Source organism: Rhinichthys klamathensis, unplaced genomic scaffold (genome assembly GCF_029890125.1).
Source record: "Rhinichthys klamathensis goyatoka isolate OS25496 unplaced genomic scaffold, OSU_Roscu_1.1 h1tg000167l_1, whole genome shotgun sequence".
In the NCBI taxonomy this organism is placed as follows: Eukaryota; Metazoa; Chordata; class Actinopteri; order Cypriniformes; family Leuciscidae; genus Rhinichthys; species Rhinichthys klamathensis.
In genome coordinates, this window is record NW_026606698.1 from 561,892 (window position 1) to 579,160 (window position 17,269).

At 37.9% G+C, this 17,269-nt stretch overlaps 1 protein-coding gene across 2 annotated transcripts in view; it reads left to right on the plus strand.

The window, feature by feature from the left end:
• Window positions 1–12,567, plus strand: part of cux2b (cut-like homeobox 2b) — a 180,622-nt gene extending 168,055 nt beyond the window's left edge. For both annotated transcript variants that reach the window (XM_056259351.1, XM_056259352.1), the window contains exons 17-22: window positions 2,032–2,849; window positions 4,401–4,566; window positions 6,720–7,007; window positions 8,524–8,712; window positions 9,902–10,178; window positions 11,194–12,567. In XM_056259351.1, coding sequence (XP_056115326.1) covers window positions 2,032–2,849; window positions 4,401–4,566; window positions 6,720–7,007; window positions 8,524–8,712; window positions 9,902–10,178; window positions 11,194–11,809 — 2,354 coding nt within the window. In that variant the 3' untranslated portion in view covers window positions 11,810–12,567. The remainder of the gene's footprint in view (window positions 1–2,031; window positions 2,850–4,400; window positions 4,567–6,719; window positions 7,008–8,523; window positions 8,713–9,901; window positions 10,179–11,193) is intronic.
• Window positions 12,568–17,269: the final 4,702 nt, after the last annotated feature.

A 17,269-nucleotide genomic window follows, 5' to 3' on the forward strand; every position in this document is an offset into this window, starting at 1 on the left:
AGTAATTTCACTTTAATGACAGTGAAAAGGTTATTAGTCAGTTATTGAAATGCCTTATTTTCACAAATTAAGAGTAAAATTAAAAACATAAAAATGGCCATTTAAAATAAAATGATAGACGGACTCAGAGGTTTTTGCATCTGAAGTCTTCATATATTTTTCAGCACAAATTAAACAGAATTTAGTGATGTATGTACTTAAAATAATCTTAATAATTTTAAAGATGTATTCTCTGAAAATATGTTCTCTAAATATCTTATACAATTTTGCTTTTCGAGTACATTTAGTTTCTTTATTAAAGAATGTTGAAATACCAAGACAAAAGTACAGATTAAGAGAATGATTAATATTATTTTAATACATTCTATTATTTATTAAAATATATGTGTATTAAATATTACATTATAATAAAATAAAATTTTTTTTACTAATATAATGTATTTTAATAAATCGTAATTATTGGTCTATCTATGTGCATACAGTCAAACCAAAATGAATTCAGACACCTTCGACATTTCTCACATTATCACAGTTTATTCGCTCTAGTTTAGAAAATGGTAATAAAATATGACAATAACTCAGAGTTATCAAATCAGTTGATATTTCACTGGTTTTGTCCGTCCTTCTGTTAGACTCTTTCTCAAATGAATTATGTTGAATATCTGCCAGCTGTTAAATTTAACTACACAGTTAGATAATACCAGTTTAGCTCAACCAATCACCAAGCAATGCTTCATGTTGTTCAGTCTGTGTGTAAAAAGCCGCATTAGCAATTAAAGAAAAAACACTTAAAACATGATCAGGTCAAAGTGTCTGAATAAATTTTGGTCCCAAATTTTTCATAAATTTGACTGGTAGTAACTGTATGAAGAATGTTTGGGAATACTTTATTTTGCTCTCCTCACTTACATAACTGAACTATAGTGTCCTGCACACACTAGTAAAAAAAAAAATCAACAAAATTATATCTGGTGTCTGAATAATTTTTGTCTTGACTGTATATTCTAGTGCTAGTTTGGCTGTGTCCGTGTGTCTTGCTGTTTTGAATATTACAGTAAATGATAATAATTACTATTATATTTAGATTAATGTTTTTATTATAATTAAATATTTTACAATTATGTTAATACATTATATTAGATATATAATATACGTTGAATTTTATACATATATTATTATTTATTAAAATATATTTGTATTAAATATTACATTATAATAAAATAATAATATCAAGTATTTTAATAAATCATAATTATTGTTCTATGTTCACGTTCTAGTGCTAGTTTGGCTGTGTCCGTGTGTCTTGATGTTTTGAATATTACAGTAAATAATAATAATCACTATTATATTTAGATTCATGTGTTTATTATAATTAAATATTTTACAATTATTTTAATACATTATATTAGATATATAATATACATTGTATAATATAAATTGTATTTTATAAATATATTATTATTTATTAAAATATATTTGTATTAAATATTACATACATATTTTAATAATAATTCATATTTAATTATAAATATTACAATATAATAAAATCATAATATCATGTATTTGAATAAATCATAATTGTTGTTCTATGTTCACGTTCTAGTGCTAGTTTGGCTGTGTCTGTGTGTCTTGCTGTTTTGAATATTACAGTAAATAATAATAATTACTATTATATTTAGATTCGTGTGTTTATTATAATTAAATATTTTACTATTATTTTAATACATTATATTAGATATATAATATACATTGTATAATATAAATTGTATTTTATAAATATATTATTATTTATTAAAATATATTTGTATTAAATATTACATACATATTTTAATAATAATTCATATTTAATTATAAATATTACAATATAATAAAATCATAATATGATGTATTTTAATAAATCATAATTATTGTTCTATGTTCACGTTCTAGTGCTAGTTTGGCTGTGTCCGTGTTGTCAGCATCTCGTGTTTTGTTAAGGTAACACCAGTTTGGCCTGTAATGCATCTGTTCTCGTCCTCTGGTGTTGGACAGGTGAGTGTAAGTCGTCTCTGGGCTGTTCGTCGGGCCGGAACAGCTCTGGAGGAAGCAGCGGTTCTGACGAAACCATCAAGAGCATCTTGGAGCAGGCCCGTCGGGAGATGCAGGCGCAGCAACAGGCCCTGCTGGAGATGGAGGTGTGCGGTCGGGGGTCCACCAGTGAACGCCTCGTCCCGCAGGATCCCACCAAACCTCAGCCGCCCCCCACATCGCCCTTCATCAAACAAGAAGAGGGCGTAGCAGTGCCGGTGTGTGTGTCCAATCCCACCGGCAGCCCTCAGACGCCTCTCAGCGTCCTGTCACCCGCCGCCTTCGTCCAAAACATCATCCGCAAAGTCAAGTCTGAGATCGGTGAAGCCGGCTCGTATTTCGACCAGCACTGGTCCGTCGAGCGCAGCGCTGTGGTGATGGGAATGAGCGGCACCTCTCACCCTTTCACCTCCGTCTCTCCCTCGCTCTCCTCCTCTTCGTCCACATCAATGCCTCGTCCCTGGCCTCGGATGGAGAACGGAGACTGTCCCGTGAACGGTGAGGAAGCGTCCGCGCCGGAGGACGAGCCCGTGTTGAGTCGGCAGGTGGAGATTAAAGTGGAGCCGGACGTGTCGGTCGGCGGTGAGACGCCCTGTGGAGCGGGACGGGTGTCATACTTCCCCTCGTACATCCCTCGAACCCTGAAGCCCACCGTCCCGCCGCTGACCCCCGAGCAGTACGAGATGTACATGTACCGAGAGGTGGACACCCTGGAGCTCACCCGGCAGGTGAAGGAGAAGCTGGCCAAGAACGGGATCTGCCAGAGGATCTTCGGAGAGAAGGTGGGATTGTTTGCGTGTCCTGAAACCGCACAGCTGGAGAGAACCTTTCCATATTATAATGAGTCAACATCAAAGCATGCGTGGAGCTCATTTTTTTTACACACAAAGCTGCCACAAATGTAATCTTATCGAAACAGTAGAAATCTGAGACCCACATCTAAACATTCATATCTAATTCTCCTCTTAAAGTTCAGATTTTTTTTAACTATATTTACTTTCTTAATACACGTTTCTGGTCTTATTGTGAATGATTAATCTGTGCATATTGTTTAAAAGAAGAAATGAGACCACAGTGCTTGCCTTGCGGTTATTTTATTTGTTATTTTTTTAAGAAGAAGATATTTCTATTTCTTCTTGTTGGTGACCTCAACCGGGTTTGCATGCAATTGCAATGCACTGATACTCTGTCTTGTACTTCAATCCATGCAAAATAATACGAATATTGCATTTAGAATAGTTTTTTTAGAATGATTATGAAATTGAGTACTTTTTTGTCTTCATTTAGTACTCTAGATCTATCATTTTATTTAAAAAAAAAAAAAACTTAAAGGGATACTCCACTTTTTTGGGAAATAGGCTCATTTTACAACTCCCCCAGAGTTAAACTGTTGAATTTTACCGTTTTTGAATCCATTCAGCCGATCTCCGGTTCTGGCGGTACCACTTTTAGCATAGCTTAGCATACATCATTGAAGTGGAGAAGACCATTAGCATTTCTAAAAAAAAAAATGACCAAAGAGTTTCGATATTTTTCCTATTTAAAACTTGACTCTTCTGTAGTTACATCGTGCACTAAGACCGACGGAAAATGTAAAGTTGGGATTTTCTAGGCTGATATGGCTAGGAACTATACTCTCATTCCTGCGTAATAATCAAGAAACTTCACTGCCGTACCATGAGAGCAGCAGGCGTAATGATATGACGCAGCGCCTGAATATAGTTCCGTTCTGTTTTCGGCTGATTGGATTCAAAAACGGTAAAACTCAACAGTTTAACTCTGGGGGAGTTGTAAAATGAGCCTATTTCCAAAAAAAAGTGGAGAATCCCTTTAAGGGCCCTTTATACACTACTGTTCAAAAGTTTAAGGTCAGTAAGATTTAATGTTTTTTAAAGAGTCTCTTGTGCTCACCAAGGCTGCATTTATTTAATCAAAAATACAGTAAAAACAGTAAAATTGTAAAATATTATTACAATTCAAAATAATGGTTTTCTATTTGAATATATCGTAAAATATAATTTATTTGGAAAAAGAACAGCATTTATTTGAAATAAAAATCTTTTGTAATATTATAAATGTCTTTACTGTCACTTTTGATCATTGCATCTATTCTGAATGAAAGTATTTCTTTAAAAACAAATCTCACTGACCCCAAACTTTTGAGTGTGGTAATGAACTGCTGTCGGAAGCTCTTGTACTGTTGTTGTCTTTTGCTGCCATCTAGTGGTCACTAGGATAGTTGATAGTGAAAAGCAATGATGTTTGTGTCCATGTATGACATTACTTCAGACTTATTTTGAATGTGTCAGCCTCTGTGTCTGTGTGTCTCGCAGGTGTTGGGTTTGTCTCAGGGCAGTGTGAGTGACATGTTATCCAGGCCTAAACCCTGGAGTAAACTCACTCAGAAGGGACGCGAGCCGTTCATACGCATGCAGCTCTGGCTGCTGGATCAGCTGGGTCACGGACTCAACCAGCTGCCCAACCACAGCCTCAACCAGGGTCAGTCCTGCGCACACACACAACACAACATACACACCGCCAGTGGGGGCTTTATACGAGTTCTGTAATGCAAAAGGGAGTTTAAAGGGACAATTCACCCAAAAATGATCAATTACTGTCATCAACTACTCTCATGATCAATGTTCATATGTGAATAAAGGCATTAATTGAATGTTCGTCAAATAAAGCGATCATGTCTTTTCAGAAGACTTGGATTAAATATGGATTTATTTTACGATCTCTTTCCTGTCAATGGAGGAATAGAAATCTCTCAGATTTCATTAAAAATATCTTAATTTATGTTCTGAAGATGCCACTCTAAAAAATGCTGGGTTGTTTCACCCCAACTTCGGGTCAAATATGGAGAAACCCAGCCATTGGGTTAAATTTTTTAATTACATTTTTAACCCAACGTTTGGGTTTGTCCGAATTTGACCCAAAATTGGGTTAAAACAACCCAGCATTGAAAGTCTTATGGGTTTGGAGTGACACAAGGGTGAATTAATGATGGCAGATTTCTCGAGTGAACTATCTTTTTAAATTTTAAACTACCATTACATGATAGTAGTGTTTGTTGTACCGGTTCAATAAAATCATTTTTTTGTTGTTGTTCTGTATTTTGATAAAAGTTACTATTATAGTAATGAACAAGTTAAACCAATCAGATAAACAAAATTAAATTATAATAATTTGTAATGTAAATTATAATATTATATATATATATATATATATAAGTGACTTTGGAATTCTGGTAATGATAGTTTTAGGGGGAAAATGTGCTTAAGTTTCATGAAAATTATGTCAAAATGCAAAACATATTAAAGTTAGGCTTCATTAACTGTAAGCAAAGTATGATTTCTTATCTCCTATTTGGATTTCTTATCTCCTGTTAGGTACAATATATTTATTGTGTTCATATTGAATTGCAAAACACTTGTGCTGCTGTTGAGGTGTGACACGGGTACGGTTAGGACAGGTGTGGTGTACGTGCAGGGTTATTATGGAGTAAGGGAATGTCAACAGTGTAATTACAGCTGTAGTTACATGCAGGTATTTTTTTAAATATAAGTAGGCTGGAATATAGAGTATGTACACAATAAGTGTATAGTATCAAATTTAAATGTTAGTAAATCATAGTTAAAGACACTTAATAAAAATTGGGACCGTTATTGCATAGTTTTTAGTAGATTTACAGTATCACAACTAATAAACCTAAAATGCTCCTGACTATAAATGATGTGTCATTAAACAAAGTTCGGGAGGAGCACGTTCAAATAATCAATCCAGTTAAAGGGTTAGTTCACCCAAAAATGAAAATGATGTCATTATGACTCACCCTCATGTCGTCCCAAGCCCGTAAGACCTCCGTTCATCTTCAGAACAGTTTAAGATATTTTAGATTTAGTCCGAGAGCTTTCTGTCCCTCCATTGAAAATGTATGTATGGTATACTGTCCTTGTCCAGAAAGGAAATACACACGTCAGCAGCGTCTTACGTCAGCGGCGGCACTGAACGCGGATCCACAAAAGAACCGGAAGACAATACAATGCTGAATAAAGTCGTAGTTTTTGTTATTTTTGGACCAAAATGTATTTTCGATGCTTCAAAACATTCTAACTAACCCACTGATGTCACATGGACTACTTTGATGATGTCTTTATTCCCTTTCTGGACAAGGACAGTATACCGTACATACATTTTCAATGTAGGGACAGAAAGCTCTCGGACTAAATCTAAAATATCTTAAACTGTTCTGAAGATGAACGGAGGTCTTACGGGCTTGGAACGACATGAGGGCGAGTCATTAATGACATAATTTTCATTTTTGGGTGAACTAACCCTTTAACTTGTCATCAACAATCATCATGACTATCCCATCAGCATAAGAGGACGTATATATATAGGCACTCGGTCGACTCACCAACATTCCTTGACAGTTTTCAGCATCCCTCCACCCCCCCGACACCTCACTCTCGGCTTGGTCCTTCCACAGCCAGGAATACGGGGGGAGTACTCTAGGTTCGGGCCGAATACCGAGCCCGGAGCCCTCCCTCGGACAGCACGCCAAATATCCATACCATCTATTCTATCTGACTTATTTGTAAGTGTGAACTCGTGAAACACTAATATGATCTTTGTCTGTTGGTTCTCAGATAAGAGCCCTGTGACGACCCGCTCGTCCCCGTCCCCTCCTCTGAGTCCTGAAGACGGTCACCCCAACATGAGCCTGGAGCCCGTGAGTCTGGCGCTGGAGAGCAGTAAGGAGAACCAGCAGCCTCAGCGTGTGGATCCTCACGGAGGGAAGAGCAGCCCGTGTGTGAGCGTCCCCCAGCAGACACACACACCGCTGGGCATCCAGGAGCTGGTGGCCATGTCTCCGGAGCTGGACACATACGCCATCACCAAGAGAGTGAAGGAAGTTCTGACGGACAACAACTTAGGTGATTTACTGCACAGTACACACAGCATAGGTACACTGTTCAAAAGTGTTCTCCAAGAATCTTTTAAATCCAAGAATGCATTTATTTGATACAGTAAAAACAGTGAAATATTATTACAATTTAAAATAACTTTTTTTCTATATGAATATATTATAGTGTAATTTATTCCTGTGATCAAAGCTGAATTTTCAGCATCATTACTCCTGTCTTCAGTGTCACATGATCCTTCAGAACTCATTCTAATATGATGATTTGCTGCTCAAGAAACATTTCTGTTTATTATCAATGCTGAAAAAAGTTATTTTGTGGAAACTGTTATGTATTTTTTCCAGATTCTTCGATGAATAGAAATTTCAACAGAACATGTATTTGAAATAGAAATCTTTTGTAACATTATAAATGTCTTTACTGTCACTGTTGATCAATTGAATGCATCCTTGCCTTTATTATTATGGCACTTTATACAATACAGATTGTTTCAAAGCAGCTTTACGTGATAACAGGAAAATGATAATTCAACGGTGCAAACATAGTTCAATTTGGCTGTAAAGCAGCTTTAAAAAGAATTGTTCAGCTGAAGTCATTTCAGTGTTGTTTCAGTTCCGTTATAAAGATCATCAATTATTAAATGAGTTCAATTCGGCTATAAAGCAGCTCTGCAGAAAACAGTGATGTCATCGTCCAGCTCAGTTGGGTTCTCATACAGCAGTGTCAGGACAGTCACATCAATAATATTGCCCAAATAAACAAGCCAGAGGCAACAAAAAGTGACATCCATCAGGTGAAAAAATGGAGGAAAACACCTTTGGAGAAACCAGTTCTCTGGCCAACGAACAAACAAACATGGTGTTGTTTAATTCCAGGCTGCATCACAAGTCACAAATTGTGGATTGTGGATAAAGAGTCACATATATAAAGAGTCACGTTCTCTTAAACTCCCCCTGTTGTCAATAATTGTATCCCTTAAAACTCATCTTTGATCACCAAAATGACATATTTAAAAGTTTTTTCCTTGAAAAAAATTATTCATGCCTTAAAATAGCTTGAATGTAACTCGACACCCTTGCCTTATTTAGTATACGCGTTCTATGAATATGCAAATGAGCCCCGCCTCCACTCACTCACTCACTCAGCTCAGAGATCCACTGGTTGACGATCACACGTTGATCTGATTGGTTACAAGGTCGTTTGTGACGTCAGAAACACCAGCGATTTCACACCGTGTGTTTGAGACTGTCTTTGGTTCACTGCAGATTTAAGCAGAAAATACTCAGCAATGCTGTCGACTTATGAACTTACACATGGTTTGTCTTAAAGCATATTAAAAACACCACATAGACACATAAACAACATTAAAAGCTGTGTTTCATCACAGGGGGACTTTAAGCACACCCATGACAGGTAGTTAAAAACATCTATTCATTGAAACGGACACTTTGATTCATGTCGAACATACAACTAAGGAGAATTATAAAGACTGTAGGCCAGATTAGTAACAGTATATGTGTTTATGCAGGTCAGCGTCTGTTTGGAGAGAGCATTCTGGGATTGACCCAGGGTTCAGTGTCTGATCTGCTGTCCAGACCGAAGCCCTGGCATAAGCTGAGTCTGAAGGGTCGAGAGCCGTTCGTCCGCATGCAGCTGTGGCTCAACGACCCGCACAACGTGGACAAACTCCGAGACGTCAAGAAAATGGAGAAGAAAGGTAATAAAGAACAAACATCTATTCAGTTCTTCAGTGAATCTGCATCAGTTCACAATCAATTTTATTACGTGCACTGTTTTTATCTTGTTTACCACTACAAATATCGAAACATTCTTAAATCAAGATGTATTTACTTGAGAAGCAAAATGACGGAAGATACTAAAGGGTTAGTTCACCCCAAAATGAAAATTCTGTCAGTAATTACTCTCCCTCATGTTGTTCAACCCCGTAAGACTTTCGTTCATCTTCGGAACACAAATTAAGATATTTTTGATTAAATCTGAGAGCTGGATCACTCCTCCATAGGCTTCTTAAGGGATCGAAACTGGCCGGCCCAAAAGTTATGAAAGACATCGTTAAAATAGTCCGAGTGACGACAGTGGCTCAACCTTAAGTTTATCAAGCGACGAGAATACTTTCTGTGCTCAAAAAACAAACAAAAATAACGACTTTATTCAACTATTCATTTCCTTCTCTGTGGGCCTCGAGATTTCACGTAGTGTAACAGCGCAGCGCTTCTGTGTTGTACGTCACACGCATCACACACATGACCAGTGTCGGCCAATAGTGAGCCTGTGTGTGACGTACAACACAGAAGCGCTGCGCTGTTACACTACGTAAACTCACTCGAGGCCCACAGAGAAGGAAATGAATAGTTGAATAAAGTCGTTATTTTTGTTTGTTTTTTGCGCACAAAAAGTATTCTCGTCGCTTGATAAACTTAAGGTTGAGCCACTGTAGTCACTCGGACTATTTTAACGATGTCTTTCATAACTTTTGGGCCGGCCAGTTTCGATCCCTTAAGAAGCCTATGGAGGAGTGATCCAGCTCTCAGATTTAATCAAAAATATCTTAATTTGTGTTCCGAAGATGAACGAAAGTCTTACGGGGTTGAACAACATGAGGGAGAGTAATTACTGACAGAGTTTTCATTTTGGGGTGAACTAACCCTTTAAGTCTTGTTTACCGAAACAAATCTCTGCCACTTTAAATGCTCAAGCTCTTATGAAGCAGGATGGATTCTGATTGGCTGTCAGTGTTTTATCAAGACAAAAATATTTACTAAGCATGTGTATGACCCACTCACTGTAAAGATGGAGTTAATCGTAACTTGTAAAACATGCAGTAAAGTCATCTCAAGTAACTAACTGCTTAAATACAAAAAGTCTCTCTGTCTTCTTTTCTCCAGCGTATCTGAAGAGGCGATACGGTCTGTTGAGTCCCGGCTCAGACAGCGATTCCCCCGGCGCTCACTCTGACTGCATCAGTCCAGGTCTGACCCCGCTGGAGCTCTGCCCGTTCAGCCAAGCCAAGAAACCTCGAGTGGTGCTGGCGGCGGAGGAGAAGGAGGCTCTGAGGAAAGCGTATCTCCAGGAGCCGTACCCCTCTCAGCACACCATCGAGATGCTGGCCGCCCAGCTCAACCTCAAAACCAACACCGTCATCAACTGGTTTCACAACTACAGGTACCAATCTGATCCTTTCTGCTACTTACTAGTAAAAAGTCTGCTAAAAGAGATTGTGTTCAAACTTTTTGAAGCTGTAAATGAGGGGTTGGCTCCCCCTGCTGGACATTTGAGGAGTTAGAAAAGAGAACATGATAACTGCACCAGTACTATATTATTAACAGTGGCATAGTAGATTTTTTCAATGATATTTTCATAATTTTAACTCTGGCTCCCCCAACCAGAGCACACTGTTTGATACAGTATCCCACAATGCAAAGCTCTCAAACCGGAAGTCACATCAGCAGTAAACTATTTCTTTTTTTTTATCCAAATGTTAATTTCTTAGATGATAACTGGATGCACCGAATTACACATGCAATGCAGTGAGATCCAGTAGTTAGCTATTGTAGTATTTTTTATAAATTATTAGTATTTATTAATAGAATTTTCAGTTTTCATTTTATTTATTTTCATTTCAGTTTTAATTTTAGTAATTTATTTTAGTTAGTCTATCAACATGTTTTTTTTTTCATTTAATATTTGTATTTTATTTTATTTCCATTTTAATAGTTTTATTTAACAATAATAACACTGATTAGATCATGTGACAACAATATAGCTCACTGCAAAAATAAAAACTGAATGCATTCACACAGTAAATGTATCGGTAACACTTTACAATAAGGTTCATTAGATAACATTAGTTAATGTATTAACTAACATGCACTAACAATGAGCAAAACATTTGTTACAGTATTTATTCATCTTTGTAAATGTTAATAAAAATACAACTCTTCATTGTTTGTTCATGTTAGTTCACAGTGCATTAACTAATGTTAACTAATACAACCTTTGATTTTAATAACGTATTAGTAAATGTTGACATTAATATTAACTAAGATTAATAAATGCTAAAGTGGTATTGTTCATTCTTAGTTCATGTTAATTAAGGTAGTTAACTGATGAACCTTGTTGTAAAGTGTTTACCAATGTCTCTTTGTCCTGAGCTTGTTTTACCATCATCCCCCCACAGGTCCCGTATGCGGCGAGAGGTCCTGATGGAGGGTCTCCAAGACAACGACACGGACGCCGAACACAACAACTACTCCCCCCTGGCGTCCCACAGCCCCGTGTCGGACCGGGACGACAGGAATCACAGTCGACGCTTCAGCTTCAAACAGGAGGACGAGGACGAGGAGCTGCGTGTGAGGCAGGCCAAGTGTTTCTCTGTGGGCGTCCAGTTCTCTCCGCTGAAGAGCGACCCGGGCCGAGGGGACGAGGAGGTGGCCCTCAGTCAGGGTCCTCAGAGGAACAGCTCAGCGGAGTCGCCCGAGGATCCCGTCAGCTTCAAAGCTTCGTCCGAACCGTCCCGGAGCAGCCTGGAGGTGTCCCTCAACTCGCCCTCGGCCGCGTCCTCACCCGGCCTCATGATGTCAGTGTCCCCCGTCCCGTCCTCGTCCGCCCCCATCTCTCCATCACTGCCCTCCCTTCCAGCCCCGACCAACTACAGCCTGGAGTCGCCCTCGCTCAACCCCAAACTCAACAAAAGCACTCAGAGACGCAACGAGAAGATGGCCAACCTCAACAACATCATCCATCGGCTGGAGCGGGCCGCCAACCGCGAGGAAACGCTCGAGTGGGAGTTCTAGAAGAAGACCGTCGCACGAGCCGCCCTGACGAAAAAACCTGGCCGTCCGATATATTTATAAACGCGTTTTAGCTATTTTGATAAAGTAACTTTGAATTCTACGTCACAGCACTAGCTGGTGTTGTTTTAAACAGCGGAGGAGAGAAACGTAGCGGTGTCATGAAATGCACACTGACGTCTTGGAGATTGCCACTGGGTGAGATTATTCAAATAAAAGACCTCTGTCTTAAGCCATCAAAAAAGCACTACTTATTTAAAAAACAACAAAAGAGAGAGAGACAATGACCAAATTTGCTAATTTTTGAATAGCAATTTTTCAACTTTTGTCTGTAAGACGGGACACGAAGTCAAGTGACGTGCGACAGCTTCACTTTGACCGAGGGATAGTCCTAAAAGACTCTAAATAGTGAACATTGCATATGTATTTAGTTTCTTGGTGACATGTTTTGGAACTTTTGTTATACAAGCGTACAACGTGTGATTGTGTGTGTGTTGTAGAAATCGTCTGCAATAGCCTTCTCTGAACAAGATGTAGCATGGAACATAATTTACCCTCTATTTCCTCTCTAGATAGTAACCTGTGATATACTTGAGCGATACTATAAAAAGAGAAAAACGGCAAAAAACAAGAAAAAAGGAAATGTTGAAAAAAAAGTCGGTACGACGGTAGATGCATTTTTGATTTTGTGAACGTGTCATTTTGTTAGTTTTTTGGTTGGATACTTTGAGGTTTTACACCAGGGCTCTTGTGCACAGTTCACACACACTGCAAAAAAAAGAAAAAATGCTTTTCCTACTCTTGTTTTCCAGCACAAATATCGAAACAAAATAGATTTACTTCAGAAACAAATAAGTGAAGTGAGAAGTTGTTTACTGAACAATTGCTCAAAATTAAAACAATAGGAAATATCTTGTCGGTGGGGTAAGAAAAAAACGAATTCTTGAATTTAATTCTATCCGCCATGGATTAAAAATAATAAAGGTAACTGCAACTTTTTATCTCACAATTCTGACTTTTTTCCTCACAATTGCACGTTTATATCTTGCAATACTGAGGGAAAAAAAGTCAGAATTACAAGATAAAACTTTTAAAATGTTGAGGATTTAAAAGCGTAATATCATTTTGCTTCTCAAGTAAATTTGATATTTGTACTGGAAACCGAGAGAAAAAGGCTAAGTTAGGAAATGTGTTTTTGCAGTGCACATCCTCAATAATTCATCACACCTGTACCTCACTGTCCCGACGAGCTGGTCTCACACAAACACACTCCCTGTGACCTCTAACGCACCTTTACGCCCAGAGGTTTGGATATAAATGTAAGATAGGGTTTCAAAGGAGCCTGAAAGACCACCGACGGAGAGACTGGTGGGGTGGGACGGGGTTTGTTAGCATGCATATGTTTTAAACTGATCAGTGATCCAGTCGTGGTCTCGGGTGTACTCGTTTTATCATTCTTCATCCATCTATCCGTCTGTGTTTCCTCCCGCATGAGAGTCCGAATGGAATAACATGATCCTCCTACATGAGGGACGGGAGTGTCCTTCTGATGTCACTTCCTGTGGAGAATGACTGTATGCTTATCTAAGGCAGTGTAACACTTTACGTTCAGGTCATTTTATAATTAAGACATTTTAGCGGGGAGTTTAAAAATAAATGCACTTCAACTCAAATTATGACATACTGGAGATCAGACGAGAATCTGTTTTTAGTGCGCTTTAATTGTTTCTTTATCATCCCATGAGCACTTGGTCTCATTTGCTGTGATTTTGATACTTATTTCCAGGTGCTCTTTCTACTGCAGGAGATTCATGGAAATTGAACTTCAGAATAATTATTCAAAGGCCGGAAACACACTCTTCTCAAGCTGTGAATGCTTCTTCAGCACATTGCAAGAATACAGACGTGCTGTATGTGTGTTTTTTAGTTTATTTTGAAATAGCACACACAGTATTTTATGACTACCTTAGCCTGGGAAAACCCAGGCAACTTCCGCAAATTTAGATTTGCTCTGAAAGTTAGTCTGGCAAAGAGCTCATTCAAGCCCATTTCCAATCCGCCGAAATCGAGGCACCAATCAGAAACGTTGGGGCGGGCTTTACACGATGACGACAGCGCTGGGATTTTGAAGCAGATTTTGTAGCCTACATTACAAAGATGGATGCCGCCGTCGAACATCACTCGTTCCAATCAGCTATCCCGTCTGTTTTAGGCGATTTAAACGTTTCCTTTTAGTTAAAACCGAGCAAAGAACAACACTCGGAGATGTTTCTCCGCCGCTCTGCATACGTCATCTCCTTCATCGCTCTGATTGGGTTTAGGTCTATCCGCGACGTCCGTTGGTGACGCCCCTCTGGAAATGATTTGTCTATGACGCTTTGCTAGACCATAACTCACTTACAACTGAGAATGCTCTGGTTTTAACCAGGCTATGACTACCTGACAGATATCACAGAAATAGGTGTCTTGGGAAATCACACCTGTCTCTGTGACAGAACAAAAGCCTACTCTGTAGACGATAAAACGGAGTCAAGCGGCCTGTGGTTGTTAGCCAATCAAATGCTCTCTGCCTGTCAATCATTTTACATGTTCAGGTTGTTTTGAAGAGAGGGCATTAAAGGGATAGTTCACCCAAAAATTAAAATTCTGTCATCATTTACTCGCCCACCCTTAAGTTCGTCCAAACCTCTATGCGTTTCTTTGATCTGTTGAACACAAAACAAGATATTTTGAAGAATATCAGTAACCAAACAATTGTTGGACCCCATTGACTTCTATAGTATGAGAAAAAAAAAATACTATGGGAGTCAGTGGGGCTCGTTAAATGTTTGGTCACATGTGCTTGTGTTATATCAGTGAATTGCTTTCTGACACATTTCGCTTGTGTTGATAGAAATACTGGCATTCACATCCTTGCTTAGAGTCTGTTTCAGGTCTAATACTGAGTAACACTAAATCAAAAGCAGACACACTGAATGCATTTGAGGTCTGAACACAATGACCAAAGCAAAACAAACACTCTTTCCCTCAAAGGACGGCCTGTTTGTTTTCTGTAACTTTGTGAACACTAAAACATGCTTTTTAGACCTCGCAAACCGTGAAATCGAATAATAATAGCGCAGATGAATCCAGATGTTCTTCATTGGTGCGTTTTTGCTGCTGTTGATTGAAATGCTGTTTTATTTATTTATTATATTCTAAAACATTGACGTTCCTTTCCTACTGTATCATGTTTTATACTCGATATTTACAACTACACGAGAAAAATACACGCAGCACTTAGAAAAATGTGAGATATTGAAGAAAGTACAGCAATTATTCTGAATTTGTGTTCTTTGCCTTCATGTCTTGTTGAGGTTGTTAGAAAACACTTGCACATGTCTTAATAGTACTGAGGGTCAGATCTTAAAACATATGTAAATATATATAGATATTACACATTTACTGAAAAGGATATATCTTAGGTCCTTGACACTAGCGTGCTGATGATATTTAATAGAGTGTACAGTTATATTAACCAAACACATAGAGCCAGGGGTGGTCTGGCAAGCTTGCCCATGTTCTAGAAACTTCTCAGGGTAGACTTGCTTCTCTAAGCTTTACAAAACCTGTCAGGTCGCACCACTGGTCAACGTTTACTGTTCCTAACCGCCGTTCGCTTTTCAGTTGACTGATCATGTGATTTGTACATCTGATCAATTGGAAAAAAAAAGAATCTCATGTACTTTAATGCATACTCTTATTATTAATAACAAGCAACCAGACAGCAACTTCTGAACAAAACAGAAAACCTGAATGCATCTCATCTGAACTCGTGACTGAAGCAATTAGTGTTGATTCAAATGAAACCTCAACGACTACTTCTCTCTCTCTCTCTCTCTCATGTAATTGTTCATGTAATAAAAATGTCCTGTTGACAACAGATTTTTTGACCATTCTAAACTGCTTTCATTTTGTGTATGTTTCTTTTTAACATTTGTATTTTGCATGCCTTGTTTTATTTGCAAGGATCGGGAATGTTTGAGTGGTTTCCCCCTCCCCCCCAAGAAATCAGCACTTACACATAGTTTCACTTCTTGCAGGTTATAATGGATGATACTGTATTAGGCACTTTCCACAAATGCAGTACAGTGCTTTTTTTTCTTTGCTTTTTTTGCTTGAAAATGATTAGGCGACAAATTATCATTGCATATACTGTAAATTTAACCAAGCATGAAAATTAGGTTGTTTTTAAAAAATATCCTATTTCTAGATTCCCCTTAAAATGAGGTCTTGACCTTCTCGTGCAAAAATGTCATTTTTTTTACCTTTGAAAGTCTACTATTGAAAAAATCTTTTACTTAAGACCAAAAATCATGTTTAGCTGTCCGGTTTCCATCACTGTTATCACATGATTGGACCCCAATGCAAAAATATATATATTCATACGTCCCATATTTTGACAACAGGACCTCATAAAATAAATAGAGCATTAAACGTCCTCCTGAGGATGATTATAAACATTTTATGAAGGTAACGCACCTCCTTTCACCAACTATTTGCTGAAAAGGGAAAAAAGGCTTCATTTCGTTAAGCATCTCAGGCCCTGTTTGTGGAAAGTGCCATTCCAGTATAATAAAATTAGTGGTCATAAGTATCTCGGGCAAAACAAGATTACTTTTGATATCTGTGGTGCTTGAGTGTGTTTGTATTTGAATTATCGCAGAGCCCTATATAAACACTGGCCTTTTCTTTATTTGAATAGTAAAAAATGAAACCGCCTCACTGCAGAATTAAAAAACTGTCAGACTTGAAAACTTAATTGTCAGTTCTGCTTATGATTTAATGTGTGTGTTTGGAGTTTGTACTGTGTGTAAATGAGGCTCTGTGGTGAGTATGAGATTGAATTCGACACAAGCGGGAGGCAGAACTCTGTGTTTGGTTGTTTCTCTTTTGCGCATTTTTTTCCTCTTTCCAACGTTTGCGCACATTTCCCATGACCTTATGGCAGAGCACTTAAAGCTTTGGTTGTTAAAGAGAGGACAAATAAATGTCATGTGTCTTTTAATCACATATGTACCAAGTCATTATTGAATACAGTACATCATTGTATAAACCTTTTTTGTCTGTGTGTTTTTTTACACCTAGTAATTTTCACGGTAAAAGGCTTTACATTGCCAAAGCATTGGTAACTTTAAATTACAGACACAATTACAAACAAGTCCAGTTGCATTAATGCCCTTCTTGTCATTTCATGAATTTGAACCAATTTGAAAATATGAGAAAAATGGAATTAAATTGCCTAATGGTTATTTAATAATAAAGTGTTTATCGGGAGGGTTAGAGGCAGGTGAAGGGCTTTATTGTCCCAATAAGGCAGAATTTATTTAATATAATTTACACTGAATATGTTATTATTGCACAGGCCTACTGTTGTATAATGTAGGCCTACTAAAATACTGAGGTGCAAATAGTATCTGACTA